The following is a 21821-nucleotide window of genomic DNA, read 5'->3' on the forward strand; positions in this document are numbered from 1 at the left end:
TCCTACCACTACGAATCTTGTTTGATAGATCTCATTGAGATCTTTAATATGGTGCAAAAAAATTGAATTTCTTTTTCATTTATATTATTTTTGAGTTTGAAAATGTGAAAGGAACTTTTTATTTGAATTTTGTAGAATGACCCTTCTTATTTTTGAACGAGAAGTGGCAAAATAAGTATTTATTTTTTAAGAATGTTTCCGGAACGGAGCCTTAAGGCGGTGGTTTTGAATTGGATCACGGGCGGGGGCGGCCCACAACCTCTCACACAGTACGATCGACGCCACATACAGCGACCCTCTTGTTGTTTCCTAACCCCTGTGGGTGGCACGTGGGTCTCACTGTATGTTTTTTACTCCTCCTACATTGGAAGCAATTGGCTGCTAAATTTGTCGAGATAGCAGTACGTGGTCATACATTTTTTATTGCGATTTATGAACGATTCGATTATTGTTATTTCATTTTATTGCCATTTATTTGTCCAAAAAGGGTGATCCATATTACGAAAGAACTAATTAATAGCAAATCATAAGCGAACACAAGTCGGCTTCTCTAGTGGAGATTAGGGCCGTAAAGTGTAAATGAATCGAGTAGCTTGCGAGTTCGGCTCGGCTTGTATAGTAAACAAGCCGAGCTTGAGTTTTTGGCTCCTTCACTGAACGAGCTGAAGGGAGTTTAGCTCGTTCAACAAAAGCTCGGCTCGTTAAGAGAGGTTCAGCTCGATTAAAGAAACTTATTTAGTAAATGACTAAGCTCGGCTTGTTAAGGCTCGAACTCAAGTTTCTGGCTCGTTTAGTAAATGAGCCGAGCTCGCCAAAGCTTGGCTCGGCTTGTCTCGTTTACCGCCCTAGTGGAGATGAATGCGGAATCAGGGTCTCACAGCAGGAGGTGCTATGACACCATGCGCCACCGTTTTCTCCTCCAACCGAATTCCCAGGCCTCCAAATCTTCTACCTCGTTTGGATACCAAATGCATCAGGCAATTTATTCAAAACCTAATGATGGTTTATTCGACAAAACACTTACAGATATCGGATTGAGTTGTTGTTTTTTTTTTTTTTTTTCATGAATTGTTCATAAGATAATCTTGCAGAATGAGCAGTTGTGGAACATGGGTTCGATAGACGCCATATACAGAGGCAGGTAGCGTTTGCCAAAGCATAACACTCATGACGGTGTGACTTGCCAAGAATAACAAAATTAGATGAAAAAAATTGAGAATTTGAAGCACACTTAAACTGTCATTATTAAGTATTTTTGTGTGCAAAAACAACGTTTTTTTATTTTTCTTTACTAAGTTTTTTGTGTGTGCAAATAACGTCTTTATTTTTCCTTACTTGCTTTGATACATATTGTTCTTAGATCCCCTGTCCAACCCCCTTCGGGACACGGGCCTGTCCGACCCCCTCTCGGCTGTTGTCGAACAGGGAATCTGGACTCTTTTTTTAGTACTACTTTCAAAAGTTGTTTTTCTTTTCCCGACCAGGGCTTATACGCTTTCGGATAGCATTCTTGTAAAATACCCGACTTCAAAGCATCTCCAATTCATCTCCATTTTGGCTCAAAAACTCCATTTTGAAGAATTCATGCCCTCAAATCCATCTCTATTTGGAGTCTCCATTTTGGAGACTCAATTCTCATTCTCCATATTTGGAGAATCATCTTCCAAATGGAGACCTATCTCCATTTCTTTCCTTCACTAATATTCGATTTACTTTTTTGCTAGAATTTTGTCAATTACATATAACTTTTACATTACGCATCATTTTTTATTTTTTTTACAAAATTGGTATTATTAGAAAGACAATAATAATACCTTCAAAATGAGTCTAATATTAAGTATATGTAAATGCATTTTGAAATAACATCAAATGTAAATTCAAAACATTTGAACTCATAATATTATTTTTTCTCATTTACACTATCCTATCATTGTATTGGTTTGAATAATGAGTTGAAATGAGAAAAAAACATGCATCTAATGAAAGGAGGAAAAAAAAAATATATCGAACAATAAATGGAGGAAGTTTTGGAGGTGAAAAATGGAGAATTGGATTAGAGTTGTTGATTCTCCAAAATTACTTTTTGAATAGAATATATTTTTTTGAATCTCCAAAATGGAGAAAGAGTGAGAGATGGGTTGGAGATGCTCTCACAACATCTCCATTTGTATGAAAAGATCCATTTCCCCCCGGAAAAATATCCGAGTCCTGACCCGAACCCGAACCCATTTGTATGAAACTTCAATTTATTTTTTCGACATCTCATTTTCCTTGTAGTTGTTTGTATACGTATTAATGTTTGATCAAACTAATTTATTACATGGATTATGTTTATTATGAACTCTGCAAAATGAACGATTCTAATTATTATTATGGGTTCAAGAGATGCCCACACATGAACAAACTGAATACTCAAAAATTGAACAGGCTCCCTGTCCCTGAGTGTGTAATCTCTCTATTGGGAGACGTATTTGGTGTGTATTTTGAAGCTTCCATTACACTAATAACCTGTCCATTAGCCTTTTATATTTGACCTAACCACCCTGATTAAGAACCTTGCTACAACCACGATCATGGGTGGCCCGATTTTGCACCGACCGCTATGCGGGCCCACTCTGGATCCCGCACGGATGATCCGATCCATTCAATATTTAAAAAAAAAAACCAAGTGGGCCATTGAAAAAATTAGCTCAATCCAATATATGCAGGTGCTCGATCCAATCTTCTCATTTTGAAAAAATAAAAAAAATAGGAAGATTGGAAGAAAAATGAGAAGCTTGGATCGAACATTTACATATATTGGATTGGGCTGATTATACACAAGCCCACTCGTTTTTATTTTCTAAAGTTATTAAAGGGATCAGATCATCCGTGCGGGACCCAAAAATGGGCCCCACACGACGGTTGGTGCAAAATCGGGCCCCTCTTGGTCGGTTTCCGTAGAATTTCCACCCTGATTAATTGCTTAAAGACTTTTTACAAACCACACGTAAGAAATAGCATCCGTTGGAGAGAAACTTTCAAAAGACTAGAAAAAGATGGGAGAAGGTTTTATTAGTGAGAGTGAATAAAAAAGGAGGATTTTACTAGTGAAAGCAACAACCAAACATCATTGTCATTAATTTTTCGGTATTATCCAGATCCTCACCAAAATAGACAGAAAACAAAAAAAATATTTGCCAGTTTTGGGATACCGTCACGTGAACCTTTTTTGGTTAAGGATTTTGGATTTTAGATTTTAATCATTATCTTATTTATCTTCAATCATTACTCTTATTTTGCTTTTTAATTATTACCATTATTTTCAATCATTATTCTACTTATCTCTACGCTCATTACCTAAAAATTTAAATTCAAAATCCCAAAACGAACGGCTCCGTTCCAATACTCTTATCTACCAATCATATCAGTGAGACTCAGTAACAATTGTATGAACCCAAAAAATGTGTGATGAATAGAGATGTTGGGCACCTGTAGCGAGAATCTGAAAATCTTATAGTTTATGGGTGCACTATAGAATTATAGTGTACGATCCGAGCCGTTCATCTCGAAAACTAATAGTAATTTCATATCTATGTGGACGACTCAGATTTACATGAGCCGAGATAAAATCTACCATGAATTGCTACGCAAATGACTTGAATCGTGTATTACACTCCCACAGTGCACCCCTCCACTATAGACATGTACAGTACTACATGGTTCCTTGCAGCAGCGGTGGCCCAAGACCACTTTATATAATTACTCAAAGGAAAAACATCCGATTCGGGCACAGAGAGAGGGAGGGAGAGAGAGAGAGAGAGACAAACCTGAGATCCTTGTTTCCCATCCCAACTGCCACATCAACAACAAATAATTACAAAATCCATCTCTTCCACTTTCTCTCTCCTCTAACAGAAAAACATATCTCTCTCTCTCTCTCTCTCTCTCTCTCTCTCTCTCTCTCTGTGGTTTCTCCCATTGAAAGCCAAGTCTCTGAGCCAAGTGTGAAAATCAAGACACATTCGAGTTCCTTGTACCCCCAGCAAAATCCCACATTCTCTTCCCTGATTCAATAATGACACCTTATATGCCTACATGTGCGTGTATGCACTTATGTATTGTGTTTTACATTTGAGCTGAAAACGGAAGCAATGTGGATCGAATGGGTAGTATTGGAGAGTTTCTAGGGTTTGTTTTGCTGGTGACTTGGTCTTGATCTCTGCAACAATGGCCTTGTTTAGGAAGTTTTTCTATAGGAAGCCGCCTGAAGGGCTTCTGGAGATCTCTGAAAGGGTTTTCGGTAAGTATTGGTTCCACAATTTGTGTTATTATATGAATTTGGATTCTTTGTACTTTGAAGATCAATGGGTTTCCTTTGTATTCTTGTTTCTGGGCTTTCTTTTCTAGTTTAAATTCCAATTAAGGATTTATGGGATGGCTGGAAATTAGTTTTATGAATTTAAAGTTGTTGTAGTGAAGGGAAGTATAGACTCAGTGAGGTGGAGTTTTTGATAAGTCAGGTTTCTGGGTCACCTTACGCGCATCTCGACTAATCCTGGGGCTCAATCCCACAGCTCGCTTGTGGGAAGCCCAATTAAAGCCGCAGCCGCAGCAAAGTTATCTATGGACCGGCTCCAAAGGAGTTGATAGCACCTGAGAGCTTTTGAACCTGAGACCATAGGAGGGAGCAAGTCCCTCAGTGAAGTGGAGTTTGGTTCAGTAAATTACCAAATAAATTACCGTACATGATATTGTTTTCGGGAAAAAGCTAGGTGCACCATAGAAATGTTGCGCATTTTTGTTGTTGGACATTACGCCTATTTTTGGTGCAACTATATGGTACTCAGTTTTCGGATTGTGGTACGCATATTTTGGTGCATGGTACGCATAATTTTGGTTTATGTTATGCATAGTTTTTTGGCTCATTAGGTACGTATTTTTATGGTGTTCGTTACCTATTTTTGGTGAAGATACAGACAGGGGTTACGGTAAACCCAATATAGTTACGTATTTTTTTGGTAATCAAAATTTTGTGACCAATTTTTTTGACTCTGAGTTTTCATCATTAATTAATATTTGATGTTTTACGAGATAACATTAATGTTTCTTGTCAAAACTCAGCCTATCAATAGAAAAAAACTACACCAAGTTTAGCCCCCACTATTGGGATTCGAGAGTGGTAGATTGGCTACATTTCACATGCACAAAATGGCTGCCCTCAGGTTTGAACACCTTAACTTAAGGTTAAAAGGTCAAGTCTTAATCATTGCTCCAGTGGTGCTTGTCGAAACTCAACCATTTGAAAAAAGGGGAAAAGCTCAACTTAATGTGATTTTCAAAACGGCAATAAATTAAATCTCAATCTTAAAAATCAGCTCCACATACAAGTGCTCCTCTGTCACAAAACCTTTATTGGGTGCTCTGCCTGTGATGGATCCAAGAATGGAATGCTTTTGCTGAACTATGGAGGCATAGGTAAATTAACCAAGCAAAGTAGATAAATTCCGACATCTGTTTATGTATAAAAATGTGATGCCAAGATTAGTTTTGTTCAGTTTGTGATAAGGTTGAATCTTGAATAATAATCAAATATGCCTTATACTGTCCTAACAACGGTAAGCATGAACCTTGACTTTGCCGATTTGTAGTTAACAATCAATACCGAAAATAGGTAGTTCTACTCCACCAAATTTTTACTTTTTTGATTCTATTGAACTGTTATCTTTTATACTAAGTGAAGTTTAGCCTGTTGATCAAAGTTAGGGTTTGCCTAATATAATTAGGGTTAGCCTGTATAACCCTGTAATTAACCTCTTAACATACACCTTTTTGAATACAACTGCACTTTGCTTCTCTCTCTGTGTTGTACCATGGTATTAGAGCTTTTAGTTTTAGGACGGTCTTGGAGTCAAGGCTCTCAGTTTGCATCTAATCCTTGTTTGCTTCTGTTTGTCCCCATTGCATTCTGTTTCACTTGAAGTATGGATGTTTGCATCTCCAAGTGCAAGATGGGGTTGCGCGTGAGGGACAATGTTGCATAGCCTCATTTACATTGTTAGGCCAATTTGATAGCAATTTGAGCTTTTGGGACAATTGGGTGACCAAACACATGGAAAACAAGCAATTGCATAGACCATTAGTATATATTGCAAGCAGTAATCACAACCAGAATAGATTTACAAAGTCAGCACAAGACTAATAAAAGTCAATCCAGAAAATCTTCTGGTAGCTTTTTGGTCGCAGCATTTAAACCTTTGCATCCTTATTTTTCTGTAACTGGTGTTTGTCTAGTAAAGGAGTAGACACTAGTCCAAAGAGTCAAGTTTTGGTTGGAAACTGTCCAAAACAGACCAAATGATTGGGATATTGAAATCTTCCAACGTGATCCTAATTGTCTCATCACTCATGTTCTTTTCTTTTTGTTGAAAGCTGAACGCATGATGGTTTCTTCAGAATACTTTGTGCACATGGCCCGGGTTGAGGGAACTGCCCCCTGTTGACTCTGTGCATGCCTTATGTGTTTGGTATGGTCGTTTTTGTATATGAACTTATCTGCATGAAGAAAGGAATGATGCTATGCATTGTATGGAAATTTTTGCATCTTGATGCTGCAGAAAGACTGCAGAAGGACCTTGGCCTATTCTAACTTATACGTTTGTCATTTCACCTTTTTTGTAAATGCATAGTCTTCGATTGCTGCTTTACCACCGATGTTTTGGAAGATGATGATTACAAAGCCTACATGGGAAGGATAGTGAATAACCTTCGTGAATACTCCCCTGACGCATCATTCATGGTATTTAACTTCCGAGAGGGAGAGCATCAAAGCCAGATTGATAACATATTGTCTGGGTATGATATGACTGTGATGGACTATCCTTGTCAATATGAAAGTTGCCCATTACTCACCATGGAGATGATCCACCACTTCCTAAGATCAAGTGAGAGTTGGCTTTCACTTGGGCAGCGGAATATACTCTTAATGCATTGTGAGAGTGGTGGGTGGCCAGTTTTGGCTTTCATGCTCGCCGCTCTCTTCATTTATAGGAAGCAATACATTGGGGAACAGAAAACTCTGGACATGGTATATAAGCAAGCACCTCGTGAGCTTTTGCAGCTAATGTCGCCACTGAATCCATTACCTTCACAACTGAGGTACCTACAGTATGTCTCAAGAAGGAATGTGGGCTCAGTGTGGCCCCCACTTGATCGGGCGGTTACATTGGACTGCATCATTCTCAGATTCATTCCCAACATGGATGGAGAGGGAGGTTGCCGTCCGATATTTAGGATATATGGACAAGATCCTTTCATGGCTGCAGATCGGACTCCCAAAGTGCTGTTCTCAACACCAAAGAGGGGCAAAACTGTTCGTCATTACAAGCAGGTGATTTCAATATCTTTTGCTATTCCTAGTGTGATTTCCTTATGTTTTCTTTTCTTTTTTTCAAAGGTAGTTTTCACTTCATGCCAGATCATAAGGAAACATAATTTCTGGATATTGTTTATATTACTATCATTCGGCTAATTAGATGTTATTGCGTTATTCTGTAATATGCTTGAAGCAATCATACCATCGAAGGATAGTTTTTGAGAGTTAGTGTAGCAAATCTTCCATTTTTACTTGTTATTTTTGTTTTAACTCTGCTGCTAACCAGTAGAATTGCTTTGGTGTAGACCCGGGTCAGCAGGATCAAAAAGATCTACTGAATTCACAGCTTCACAAAGTGTGAATCCAGGGGCTGCTACCTCAACTTCTACCCATGCGTCCACTGACTATCCTTTCTTTGGTCTGGTTCCCAAGCCGTACACCTGTTCTCGCCCAACCCGGCAAAGACAATGGCTTTGTTCATTTTCCATTTTAACTTTGTTTTGTTTTTGTTTTCTAATCATTACCCTATTTTTCTCTTCAATCATTACCCTATTTCGCCAATTATTACTTTCATTCCTCTCTCTATCTCTCTCTACTCATTACCTCTCTCTAGAATCATTACCCTATTTCTCTCTCCACCCACTACCAAAATTAAAATACCCAAAAATGGAAACCAAACAAAGTGAAACTACATTCTATTTTCCGGGTTGGGAATGACAGCTGTTGTTCTCTGCCAACCTGGGAAAAAATGCTGTTATGTCGCCTTAAAGCCAATTGAATCTTTGATCTGGCCAGCGTACAACATTCATATTAACTGCCTTCAATATAAGTGATATTTCTATGCTTTGTGTTCTTATGAAGAAACTTTTGGAGATTTTGGTACTTTAAATTTTAATTATCAAGTTCACTGCATAGCTTATATCATATTGTTTTCTTACTTTATTGCAGACAGATTGTGAACTAGTTAAAATTGACATCCATTGCCATATTCAAGGCGATGTTGTGCTCGAGTGCATTAGCTTGGATAATGATTTGGAAAATGACGCAATGGTTTTTCGCGTCATGTTCAACACTGCCTTCATTAGATCAAACATTTTGATGCTTAACCGTGATGAAATCGATATTTTATGGAATGCCAAGGATCAGTTTATGAAGGATTTCAGAATAGAGGTAAATATGATTTTATAATTTTTTTAATAATGTTTAGCGATACAACATTTTTTTTTTTTCCTTCAGAAGCAAATTTCTGTTTTCTTTTGTGGGCTGGATGAAGGTACTCTTTTCAGAAATGGATGCTGCACCTTCATGTACTACGATTGACTTGCCTGGTACTGAAGAGAAAGGTCTTCCGATTGAAGCATTTGCTAAAGTTCAAGAGATGTTCAGTAATGTGGATTGGCTAGATCCAAAATTAAGTATGCTTGAGCAAATCAATATCATCCAAGAGAAATTGGAGTCTGGTTCTCCCCAGATTGCTAAAAAGATCAGTTTGTTGCAAGAATCAAGTCCTGAAGAAGTAACAGAGAGACAAAAATCTAATGGGCTCCAGAAAATTAATGTTCTTCTAGAAATATTGGAGTCTAGCCCTGCCGCTAGCGCCAAAAAAGATCAAGTATGGAATTCTATTTTACTCACTTAAATTGGGAAAGAAGTGTTTCCAGTTTACCCAGTCAATTCTAATCCAACTAAGGCTACAGATCTTTCCGGCTAAGGAGTGGGAAGTTGTTAAGAATCTTGAGTATTACTAGTACTATGTTTTTAGGTTCCAACTTTTTTGTTTTTACAGAACCATGAAATACAGAGCCAAAAATGGAGGGAAAAAAATACCGAGAATAGGAATAGGAAAAAATTATAAGCTTGCTTTTAAAATATATCTACCATATCTAACAGGAATCTGTTGCAGGAACTGGATCCTGAAAGAGTTTTAATGGAACCAAAATGGGAGGAATTAGAAAACAACTTCAAATGTTCACCATCAATGGATATGGGTAAGAACCTTATGCCCTCTTTGGAGGCATCTGAGATGATGAGCTCAGTGGTGAATAAGATTGAGTCCCAAGAACTGAAGATTGCTCTTAAGCTCCCCACTCACTCTAAGAAGATTGAGCCTCAAGAGCTGAAGATTACTCTTCAGCGCCCCACTCACTCTAAGATCATATCCCAGAGAGTACCTCAAACTTCTCTATCAGCTCCAGCTTCATATTGCAATTCCTTGCAAGGTTCACCTGTGTTGAATTCCAGATACCATAGTGCACCCTCAGCTCTAGGCATTACAGCTCTGTTGCAAGATCACACAGAGTCTGAAAATAACCAATTTACTCACCCATTGTCTATATCACCGCCTCCTGCCACTTCAGATTCTTTTCCACTTCCGTCAAAACATTTGCAGCCGGGTATCATCTCAATATTGCCTCCACCCCTGACGTCTCCCTCATTCCAACCATCCATGGAGGTTCCCGTAACTTTGAGTAGAACTTCTTTAACATCTTGTCCTTCTCCTCCTCCTCCTCCACCTCCCATAGTGTCCCAGCTCGCTTTAACATCAGTACAGGGTAAAGGGCAACAACCATCACCCTCCATTGATAAATCATTCACAGCTTTGCCTATGCCGCCTCCACCTCCTCCTTTCTCAGGGGTAGCTCCATTGACCACTATCAACAAGTCATTGCCTCCTCCGCCTCCTCCTTTCGTGGGGGTAGCTCCATTGCCCATTATCAACAAGTCTTCTCCTCCTCCACCACCTCCACCTCCAACTTTCTCAGGGGTAGCTCCATTGCCCAACATCAACAAGACATTTCCCACTCACCCACCCCCTCCTCCCCCTCTACCACCCACTTCTTCCTCTTCGCCGGTTCAGTCTCCCTCCATTAAGAACTCATTTTCAACTCCTCCGCCTCCTCCTCCTCCTTTATGTCCTGGGCCAGTCTCAAGCCCTAGTACTATATCCTCAGCACCGCCGCCACCCCCCCGTCCTCCCAGTCTTGCTCCGAAGGATCCATTGTCTAGGAATTCATCCCATGGTCCACCTTTACCTCCTCCTCCTGCTCCGTTTACCAATGGGCTGTCAAAAACTGGTGGCGCCTCTCGACAATCTCATGCAGCGGGCAGTAATGGAAATATACCTCCGATTCCAGGACCACCTTTGAGCACAAAGGGAAGGCTGCCATTGCGGGCTAATTCCAGGAATCAGGATCAGTCAAAAAAGGCATCCCTGAAGCCATATCATTGGTTGAAGTTGACAAGGGCCATGCAAGGAAGCTTATGGGCTGAGACGCAAAAATCTGATGAAGCTTCCAAGTATTTGTGATTTTTCTCATCTTCTTTTCTTTCTTTTAGTTCTTGTTGCTGTTTTTCCCCCAAATTCTTTTATGTTTATTCTCCTTCCGTGTTGCATCTGCCCCAGGGCTCCTGAGTTTGACATGACGGAACTTGAGAGTCTTTTTGCGGCAACAATTCCAACTAATGGAAGCCCTGGTGGGAAATCAAATCGTCGTGGGTCGGGACCTAAATCTGACAAAGTCAATCTGGTAATTTAGTGCTAAATCATTAAAATGGAGCATACAGTTAGTTCTCTTTTTTGCTCTTGAACACAGTGATCTATATCTCTAGTGCACTAGTTTATGTTAGTAGTCTTGCATTGGGCTGCATATTCATCAAATAACAGAAATGGGTTTTCCAGGTTGTAATTCTCGAGCTTAGCTGTCATGGGATTGGGTTTAGGTTGGCCTTCTAGTCTCTAATTGGTTACACGTTTTTTGGGCTAACCATGTAATTTCATTTGAAATGGAACTTATAGAAGGATAGCATGCGTATGCATCGACCAATCACTGTGTATTCATACCATGAAGTCAAATCTTGTACGTATAGGTTAAGATGAGCTGTTGATGCTGTTTTTTGTTGAATAACATGAATTTTTCGGATTAGCTTCTTCCAATAACTTGAATTTTGAGCTGACCACTTTTCTTGCATTCTACAATTCAATATTTGTTGAACTATTTTTGCTCCTCTTACTTTTTTTTTTTGACAAGTCAATCAGTTTCATTTCAATAAAAGTGCCCATTGGGCAAATACAGGAATCCACTGAAAATATAGAGATACAAGCTAAACAAGCACAACAGGCAGGAACCTAAGGTCCTAAACTCTACCACCGAGAAATAAGCACATACTGCAAAGCAGAGTCGACGCACGAAGTTCGACCAATAGAGCCGTTCACCGTAATAGAGAATAAGCACCTACGGGAACGGAGCCTGATCACTGAATAAGCAAGAAAATAGAGGATCCCTTTTCATCAAATCAATCTTAACCCCGAAAAACAGCCAACGGAGCAAGACCAAAAAAACCATCATCGTCGGATGATCCTCAAAAGGCGCCGGATTATTCGCCCACCAACCCTTCCACACCGGATCTGAAAATCAGACAGGTACCTACTCCGGACTGGGGAGACCAGCCGGAAACCGTAAAAAAACAGAAAAAAAAACAGGAAAAAAACCCTAACTCCATCACACCTTTATTACCTCGCCGCCAGCCACCAACCACCGGATCAGAGAAGACAAGGTAGAGAAGACAAGGTAGGGCCCGGACGAGTCAAGCCCACGGAACACCGGCCGGAGGTCCGATCATCCGAAGCTTTGACGCCTTAAACACACCAACTCTCGCCATACTAGACTGGAGAGAGAGATACACCGGAGGGACGAGGGAGAGAGGGGGGGGGGGGCGCCCAGATCTGGAACCAGAGGGTGTGGTTTTTAGAGAGAGAAAGTAGAGAGAAGGAGGTTGCTCCTCTTACTTGATTTTCATCATTTGTATAGTTTTTTTTGGCTGTTACCATTTGTATAGTTGTCTACCTACGTTGTGTTTCTCATCATGGAAAGATGGTGGTTTTGAAATTCATGCTGAAATTCATGCTTTCATCGGAGGTAGTATACTTCCACTCTTGCAGTATGCTCCCGAGAGAACCGTTTTGCTATATATTACTTGGTACTATCTCTGGCATGTGAAGTGCATCGTTCCATTACATATAGAAGAGTCCAACTAGAAAAGTGCTTGCTGAGTGGATGTCCAACTAGATATTTCGAACACAATTCCCTTACCCTTATCTGAATGTCCTATGCACTACAAGAGTACTTTTATACATTTAGAAGAGTCCATGTAACATAGCTCAAGATAATCGTGCTTACAAAGAATGCCGTCAAAATTTCATAACTATTGGTTAGATTCTAGAGGCGTAATAGGTGAAAGTTCCTTATTGCATTTTTTGTAATGTTCACAGCATGCCATGTCTAATTCCATTTGACAGTTCTTTTGAATCTGAAGCATGTAGTGGAACCATTTTGCCTTGGTGCTATGAAAAGTTTTTCACCATATACTACATCTTTTAGTGGACATCTCTAGGATTAATCACTTGAAATAGATGTTATGTGCGGGTGTGGATGGCACTTAGACTGATTATGATACATTGCCACTGAAAATTCATCTGTACATTCTCTCATTTCCAAGTTGGAGTATATAATTTGTTTTTTTGTTATACAAACCAGAAGAAATATAAATTGTATTGGTGGTTGTTTTTGTTTTTATTTTTGTTGTTCCTGTTTTGGTGGTGGAAGTGGAGGGGGAGAGGGATTCTTTCATTTAAAGAAACTCCCCCATCAGTTTTTGCCACTTGCCTCATTCAATAGGAGGCCTGCTATGGCTTGGTCTCTCCCAAGTCTAGTTTTGTAGGTTCTGTTACCACTGTCTGTCGGAATACACTAGAGAAGAAATGAAGAAACACAAAACAAGCTTGTTCACCAATCTGACAGTTTCGAGTGTGACTATGCAGGTTGCAAGAACAAATTTAGGTATCCTGCTAACGGAGAGGCTCATCGTGAGGAGTTGGACATTGGATAGGCTTTTGAGACTACTAGGGCTGTGGAGTACGTTTAGAATAAAAGCTCTTGTGATAGAGATTTGCTGTGCAAATTAACATGCGATACTTCTTATAGGTTTTTGCCGTTTTGCGATTTACATGGAATTTTGGATTTCTGCTGTGGAATTGCTACCATTTACATCTATTGTCCTGCGATTTACATTGAATTTTTGATATAAGTTGTGGAGTTGTTGCTATATGATATAAATCCAAAAACACACTCCCAAACTTGGATTATATTGCAACCGGTAGTAAGCCACCAAATAGATTACTGTACTGGGTTCCATTGTTTGGCTTGTGAGAGAGCCGTGCCATGATCTATTTGGTGGCCTCCTACCGATTGCAATATAATCCAAGTTTGGGAGTGTGTTTTTGGACTTATATCACATAGCAACAATTCCACAACATATATCTAAAATTCACTGTAAATCGCAGGATAGTAGATGTAAATGGTAGCAATTCCACAACAGAAATCCAAAATTCTAAGTAAATCGCTGTACATCGAAAACTTAAAAGAATTAAGTCTTGCATGTTAACTCTATAACAAGAACTTTTAGTCTAAACACACTCCACAACCCTAATAGTCTCAAAAGCCTGTCCACTGTTCATACCTAGCTCGTATCAAATCCATCATCAATGGTCCAACTCCTCACGGTTAGCCGTCCTCATACCTGAATTTGTTCTCGCAACCTGCATAGTCACTTGAAACTGTCGGAGTGGTGAACATGCTTGTTGTGTTTCTTCATTCCTTCTCTTGTGTACTCCTTCCTGGTGAACACGCTGCTTGTGGCATTGTGTATTGCATGAGTATTCATGATTAATTAGTTATCACTTGAGCATCAACTCTGATCTGTCATCATCAATGTATGTTTGTTTCTTGCAGATTGACCTCAGACGGGCATATAATTGTGAAATCATGCTTACAAAAGTTAAGGTTCCTTTGCCTGATTTGATGGTGAGCCAAACTTCATGGCTTCAATATTGTTATTTTCCTTTTGTTGTAGTTTTTAAGCTCTTGAAACTGGAATTGTGGTGCAGGGATCTTGGACAGAGACAAGTGATTTTAGGGGAGTGGTGGATCTTGTTCCACATCGGTTAATTATCACCTAAAAACTAGTTTATGAACCTCGCAGCCTCTCCACTCATAGCCAATGGTTTTGAGTTTATAAGAGTGACATTAATTTGTCCGGAATAACAAGCTTGGCTATAATTAGGGCAGTGTTCTGAAGTAGGATCAATGTAAACACATTAGCAATGCATTTGCGGCATTATAGTTTTATCTGAAAATAAAATTAGGAAAAGTTATTTGAAGGTTGTTTATAACAGAGAGACAGAGACCACAAATGCACTAGGAAAATAGAGTTAGTCAGCATAAGAAGTTATTGAAAGTGAAGATCGAGTGTTGTTTGAAATGTCATTGTGGTTAACTTTGGAAAAGAACATTCAGAACATAAGGGGCCGGAAGTAATTTTGCAAGCCCCCGGAACATTTATGGTCCTTGGCTCCTAAATAGCTCAATACTAATGCTATGATAAAAGAAATGGGACATAATTTTTTTCTTTTGCTTCTGCGATGGTGCACTTGTGCAGGAGGGATGAAGAGAAACGGACTATCTTTTTCTTCTGTTTTTTGGCATTGTCCCATGGCTTTAGTGCTATGGCACAATTGTTTTCGTTTGGTGAAATAGATTTGGTGGCTACATCATTTGGGTAGGGATATCTCAAATTAACTTTGGGGGCTTCATTTGCTTCTATTACCTGTATTCCCATTAATTGTTGCTTGGTACTCCATTAATTGTTACTTGGTACCATCACAGGGTTCAGTCCTTGCTTTGGATGATTCAGCATTGGATGTTGATCAGGTTGATAATCTTATAAAATTCTGTCCGACAAAAGAAGAAATGGAACTTCTCAAGGTAAATGAACTTTGTTTTCTGAGTACTTATCATAACATGAAAATATGTATTTAGCATCTGCCATTTTTTAATATTCCCCTGCATGCTGGGCTTTTAATATTATCCCACCATTGATTATATCGATTCCGAGTAGAATTAGATCATCAACTGTACTATACAGGTGCTTTTCATTCTAATGGATTCTAACACTAGTTCTATGATCAGAACTACAACGGCGAGAAGGAGATCTTAGGAAAATGTGAACAGGTTAGTCGGATTGTACATCTTCATCCTTTAATTATTAACTCTTTTCACTGTTTTGTTATCTTTTGGGTAGAAAAGCAGCATTACTGAGTGGTTAAAGCTTGCAAACTTTTGACCTTGACTTGCCGTCCATATATCTTCTGGCCATGCAATTGGAAGGAAATTGGGTATTTGCGGCCCAGAACTGTAACTATTGGTCGTAATAAACAGATATAAGTACTAATCGTCTCTTCAACTCTGACCTTTTTTGTTAAAGTACTTTATAGGTTTGGGAGGAATACTTAACGTGTCCAAAGTGATTTATTATCATTTTGTTCTGATGCACGTGCTTTGAACGTTTCTATGACAGTTCTTCCTAGAGTTGATGAAAGTGCCACGAGTAGAGTCAAAGCTAAGAGTATTCTCATTTAAAATACAGTTCCGCAGCCAGGTTAGAGCAATGTTTCTTATTGTCTTCTTTTACTTTTCTTTGTGATACCAATCCCCAATGATTGGGGACTACATGGGTTCTGTTGTTGTTGTGTGTTACCAATCCGGTTTTCTTCTTGCACCTTTTTTCAGGTTTCTGAACTTAGAAATAATTTGAATATTGTAAATTCTGTAGCTGATGAGGTAAGATAGACGGCCTTTTTCAGTTTACTTTCTCTTGTGATGGAAAAGATGTATCTTTGAAGGTACTGTTTGCTTAATCACTTTGAATAATTTTTCTACCAGATCAGGAATTCAGCCAAATTGAAAAGAATTATGCAAACTATTCTTTCACTGGGGAATGCCTTGAACCATGGGACTGCAAGAGGTGAGTGAAAAAGTTCGTTCCCCTCTTTTACTCTCCAGCTTCAATAGTTTTATTTTGTGGTTTGGGGTTTTCTATAGTTACAGTTTATTGGAGGCGGTAGTTCTACATGGTAGGTCCTGGGACACGGTTAGGAGAAATATGGTAGGTCCTGGGACATGGTTAGGAGAAATATGAATCAGCATGCCTATCGTAATTGAGTTTAGGGTTACTTCAATCTGAAATTTTCGTGCATTCAGCATGCCTTTTTCTAAACTTATGTTTTCAGGTGGTTATATTGTCACTGTTTCAAATGTACTTTGCTTTGTTTTTAGCATGATGTCAAGTTCCATTCTGCATAGGTTCTGCTGTTGGATTTCGATTGGATAGTCTACTCAAACTTACAGATACCCGAGCCAAAAACAACAAAATGACTCTCATGCACTATCTGTGCAAGGTATGTCATATGTGCGTTCTAAATTCTGATTGTTTATTTCCCTTGTCAAGTCCGCTCGACTGATGTGGTTCATTGTTTACCTAATTTCGTCTCATGTTAAGATCTTTGATAAGCCAATTTCTATTTTGCTCTTTTTTATTTCCTTTCTCAAAATCCAGGCATATTAGGCTACGAATTTGTGTGTCCTTTCATGCATTATTGTTTTAATGAATCTGGAATCTATAGTTGAATATGCGTTGGAGCTCGTATCTTAGCTTGATTGCGATACTTTATAACTACGCATTGCCATCCCATGACATGACTGTTGAGGTCTAACTCCTGGGATGGAAGACATACCTCGGGACAAGCTACACATCAGGTGTAGAGGTCCTCATCCTATGTTCAACCACGTAAGTGAGGCCACCAACCTACAACCCAGCTTTTTTCCTCTGGTCTTCTCCCTCTTTCTCTGATAATTGCCAGCCTTTCTCCCCTTGGGGTGCTCAGCTCTCGCCGCATCCATATCTTAATGTCATAATAGTTTGGATGCGTGTGTTAAAGTATCCAAAAGTATCCGATATTTCAAAAATTAAAAATTAATAGTTTATATTGTGGATACTTCTGGGATATGTTTGCGCAAGTATCGAAGGAATGTCAGTATCTGATAAGGATACGACTCCCATCTAGAAGTATCTGTGCTTCATAGTTATTGATGAACTGCTTACTTTCCTTTTTCTTTTCAATCTGCAGGTGCTCGCTGAGAAACTACCAGAACTACTAGATTTTGTGACAGATCTCAAAAGTTTGGAGGCTTCAACAAAGGTACACCTTTTCTATGTGAACACGCAATTTTCTTTCATAACATTGGCATCTTAGGGGTTAAATGGTTGATTATCGTGCAGATCCAATTGAAATATTTGGCAGAGGAAATGCAAGCGGTTAGCAAAGGGATAGAAAAAGTTCTTCAGGAGCTAACTGCATCAGAAAATGATGGTCCTGTGTCTGAAAACTTTTGCAAGGTAACCATGTGCATAAACTACTCTTATCAAATTTATGATGGGAGTTTTATCTGCCTTTGTATCTTTCTTAATATTCCACATGCTTTGCATGCAATGATGTTTAAGATTTCCTAGATGAACCATCTCAACCTGAACTTATTTATACTGGACTAGGGGCCTTTTGTCTGTTGAATGCAATGACGTGAAATTCGACGTGATAATAAAATGAGACTGGCATGTGGAGTCCACTATCTTTCCTTGTAGCATGGCTCATCAATCTCATCCTCATTGTGACTTCACTGACGTGTCTAAGTTATCAATTTCATCATCCTCATGGTCTTCACCTATCTTGTACAACTTGGACTTGACCTATCAAACAACCACTAAAAATCTCTTACTCCTAAAACCTTTGACTTTGTGGGACACATTTTTTTCCATCTTTGGGTATACGTCATCAGAGCCCATGAAGCAAGGACACTTAGCTTTGTTTGACATGTATCAGACACGCCACGTGGAGTATTTGTCTTCTAGCTCGTGTCCCGATACATCTCAAGATATTTTAGGGAAAATGCTCATTTTAATGTGCATGTTTTTTTGTTGTTGTGTTGTGTGAATTGCCCTTTTTCGTTCTTATTTTGTTACTGAGTTGCTCTAGTATGTGTCGATGATTTTAAATTTCCAGCAGGCCTTTTGTGTTTTCTTATGCTTAATTATTTCTGCGAGGTTTTATTATTTTTAGTGTTTTTTTTCAAGACCCACATGTCTGTCTGTCCATCTGTATTGTGTCATGTCCGCGTCTTGTATCCTTGTCTGTGCTTCTGAGATTGAAATCGAGTATCAGAAATTGCTACTCTAAGGTGTCTCTTTCTATCAACCTCCTTTCGTTCTACCTTCATTCCTCTTTTTAGTTTATTACTGTAACTTCTAGTTTCTCTCCTGTCTATCAACTAAATCCGACTATTATTGCTCTTGGATCATCTGAATTCAGAGGTTTGAGGTCTTGCTTAGAGTTCAAAGGGAAAAGTATTAAATCGAATACTTTCATCAATAGCAAATGCAAAAGGAAATGGATTCTTGATGATCCTTGATTTAATTCTATTATATTGAAGTACGCCTGTCTCAAGTCTCAGTGCTCCTCTCTGTTCTGACACCACTCACGCCTCAATTTTTTCCTTGTATGTTTTCTAATTTACAGCGTGAGTGGAGACACCTTTGTATTCTAGAACTCATGGTTTTCTCTCTTTTGGTACTTCAGTGATTGGAGCTACTTAGTTTTGGTAAAGTGCATTATCTGAGCTCTGATTATATGTACAAACTGATTCGGGACGATCGAAGAAGAAGAATGGCATAGCAGATAAACTTTGGAAATGGGTACCTAAGGAACCCTAGAATCCACATCTAGGGAGGAGCAAAGGCATTTGCACCAGTACTGCAGAGAAATAAATGTCGTTTCATAAATTATCCTAAACAATATTCGTAAAGTCCCTTGAATAGCGTCTTCAAATCGATAATGTCAAGATAAAGACAAGACTAACTGACCAATATTTCTAATACATAAAATCCTAAAGTACCAACTTAATTTACTAAATACTATCTTTCTAAAATTTCCTCCAGGATCAAATATGAATAACCCACAGTGTGATCCTGCCCTATGTTACATGGACTCGGGTGTCAGTATCAGGTGCAGGTGCAAGTCCAAGCGTCGGACCTTCCTAACCTTAAATCTTAGGATACGTGGATGTGTCCCCAACTTGGGTACAGGCACGGGGACACGTCCTAAACTCTTATTTGCATTATATATTGGATAATTTTGTCAGATTATGTACCGTAAACTATGTTTACAAATTTATTTAAACAAGAATGGGTTACGAAAATTATGTTTTTGCTATTTTTCTATTTCCTGTCTATTTGAAATACTCGAAATATCGCTTTTCTAGCTAATTTGATATTCCTGTTCTGTAAGTATCTTAACAATTAGAGGATCCGAGTGTCCAAAAGGATACGGGTGTCGGACACATCGACACGGATACTTGAGCCAAAATGAAGGATCCATGTAACATAGAATTCCTCCCCATTGCCTTTCATAGACAGTTGGATTTACGATGTCAAACTTTACTGAAGGCATTAAGACATGAACGTTAATTATGTTTCTTTGTCGGCACTTGGCAAAGGGGCTTCGCTTTCAAATTGAACTTAGATCACTTACAACATTCATAGTTATTTGAGCAAGGTTTAATTGTTTCCCTCATGCTTTATTATCATTGCATCACTTGATGTGCTGGTGCTATGGTTAGTCATATTCTCTGATGGACTTAAAAGCAAAAATGTCATTTTGGTATTTTCTGATATACACTCACTTACCAAATGCTATTGTCTTTAAGCCCAGTGCAATCTAGATTATTTACCAGGACTACTAGTCGTTCTCAAATATGCACTTCCGTGTAGTTCTCCTTTCTGATCTGTTATTTTATTTGCAAATATTCAGATTTTGAAGGAGTTTCTTGGTTTTGCTGAAGCTGAAGTGAGATCTTTGGCTTCACTTTATTCTGGAGTGGTATGTCTCGATTTTTCCATTGTAAGCTCAGAAGATATAAAACACCTTCCTTAACTTGGATGATTCCAGGGAAGAAATGCAGACGCGTTGGCTCTTTACTTCGGAGAAGATCCAGCCCGTACTCCGTTTGAGCAAGGTAGTCTGGTAGTTTAATTTCCTCTAACATGATGTAGTAATAAGTAGCATGATAAATGCAGTAAATCATTGCTTGTTGAAAATGAAAAGAAAATAAATTAGTTTAATAAAAGGCAACATTTACTTCATCACTTTTGCTTACTAAGCTCAGTTCATACATGATGTGCATTTTAATCTCACTAGGAGTCACCAGAAGTTAGTTCTGAAGCTCAGCATGTGTGGTAGTGACAATAAGATATGAAGACTTTCCTTACATCTAGAATTGCACAAAAAGGTTAAATGGGTTGACATTTCTAGTGTTCAAGTCTCTGTTCACGAATGTCCTTTCATAAAATAGAAGTTGATCCATGTCTGAGAAGAATACTCTCATTGACTACCCGAGGTTATTTAATACCGGAAATGATAGAATTAGCGTAGCAATCAAATACTTCAATTTTCGGTGGAAATTAATAGAAAAAGGGAATACTCACTTAAACAATTTTTTCCAGCGGCTATGGCAAAAAATAGCAATCATAATGCTTTACTGAAGATGCAATAAGATCAAGTGCACATCGTTTATGATGGGGAGGAGATGTGCATCTTGTGCTCTAGATTTATTTTGTTTAGATATTAGCTCTATTTTGTTGCAGAAGCAGTTGCATGTTCATGCTCTTTTCCCTTGGGTTTGTGAGTAACTTTGAATATTGACTCCCTTTAGAATATGTACTGCAGTTGTTTCTACTCTACTTAATTTTGTGAGAACATTTGTCCGAGCCCATGATGAAAATCTCAAGCAAATTGAGCTGGAAAAGAAGAAGGCTCAGAAGGAAGCAGAAAATGAGAACATGAAAGCAAGTACCCCGAAAAAGGGTGCAGAAACTGAGAAGATGAAGACAAGTGGCTCCCAAAAGGGAATCTTTAAATGAGAAAATGGAAACAATTTCTCCTGAAAGGCCTGACTGCCATCAAGAATAGTAACATCAATTAATCAAGCCCCTTTTACGATTTATTTAATTGATCAACAGATACATGTGAGCTGGAATGCAAGTTTGATGTATATTTACAATTAAATGGGGACGATTATAAATTTGATGGCAGAATAAGCCAGCAGTTGAAGTCTTACAATTCCCCGAGGATTTAACGCAACTACTTGTACTCATCACAAGTGGTAAGCCTTTATGTCCCATTATTTTGAAATTCGGTTCTTCCACCATTGTTTCAACTTTCCATAGCAATTCTAATGTGGTTTAATGTTCTGCAACACAGAGGGAGTGGAAATTCGTGGTTGCTGCATCAGCTGTAAGATAGTTTTCGACAGTTTGTTTTTTACGGTATCTATTGTAGTTTAGTCATTTAAATTCCTCTATAGTGAGTTTATAAGGTATCTTTCATAGTTTAGTCGTTTATTCTTTTCTTGTATTAGTCAATCTGTAAATTTTGCCTCATGTATGCTGTGTTATAGATTCACGTATACATACATTGAGTAGTAAAACTTTCAAAGGAAATCTTCCAACTTTTGGATTTGCAATA

General features: G+C 38.7%; 1 protein-coding gene across 1 annotated transcript; it reads left to right on the forward strand.

The window, feature by feature from the left end:
- Positions 1–3781: 3781 nt before the first annotated feature.
- On the forward strand, positions 3782–21821 carry LOC131317826 (formin-like protein 18). Its single transcript, XM_058347482.1, has 19 exons — positions 3782–4282; positions 6669–7369; positions 8303–8524; positions 8628–8966; positions 9258–10651; positions 10758–10881; positions 14143–14214; positions 15076–15174; positions 15379–15420; positions 15767–15847; positions 15979–16029; positions 16132–16213; positions 16552–16646; positions 17376–17447; positions 17528–17644; positions 20109–20177; positions 20247–20313; positions 21024–21459; positions 21558–21821. The coding sequence occupies exons 1-18, from the start codon at positions 4210–4212 to the stop codon at positions 21215–21217; spliced, it is 3894 nt and encodes a 1297-aa protein (XP_058203465.1). The 5' UTR covers positions 3782–4209; the 3' UTR covers positions 21218–21459; positions 21558–21821.

The sequence above is a fragment of the Rhododendron vialii genome, chromosome 2a (genome assembly GCF_030253575.1).
Source record: "Rhododendron vialii isolate Sample 1 chromosome 2a, ASM3025357v1".
In the NCBI taxonomy this organism is placed as follows: Eukaryota; Viridiplantae; Streptophyta; class Magnoliopsida; order Ericales; family Ericaceae; genus Rhododendron; species Rhododendron vialii.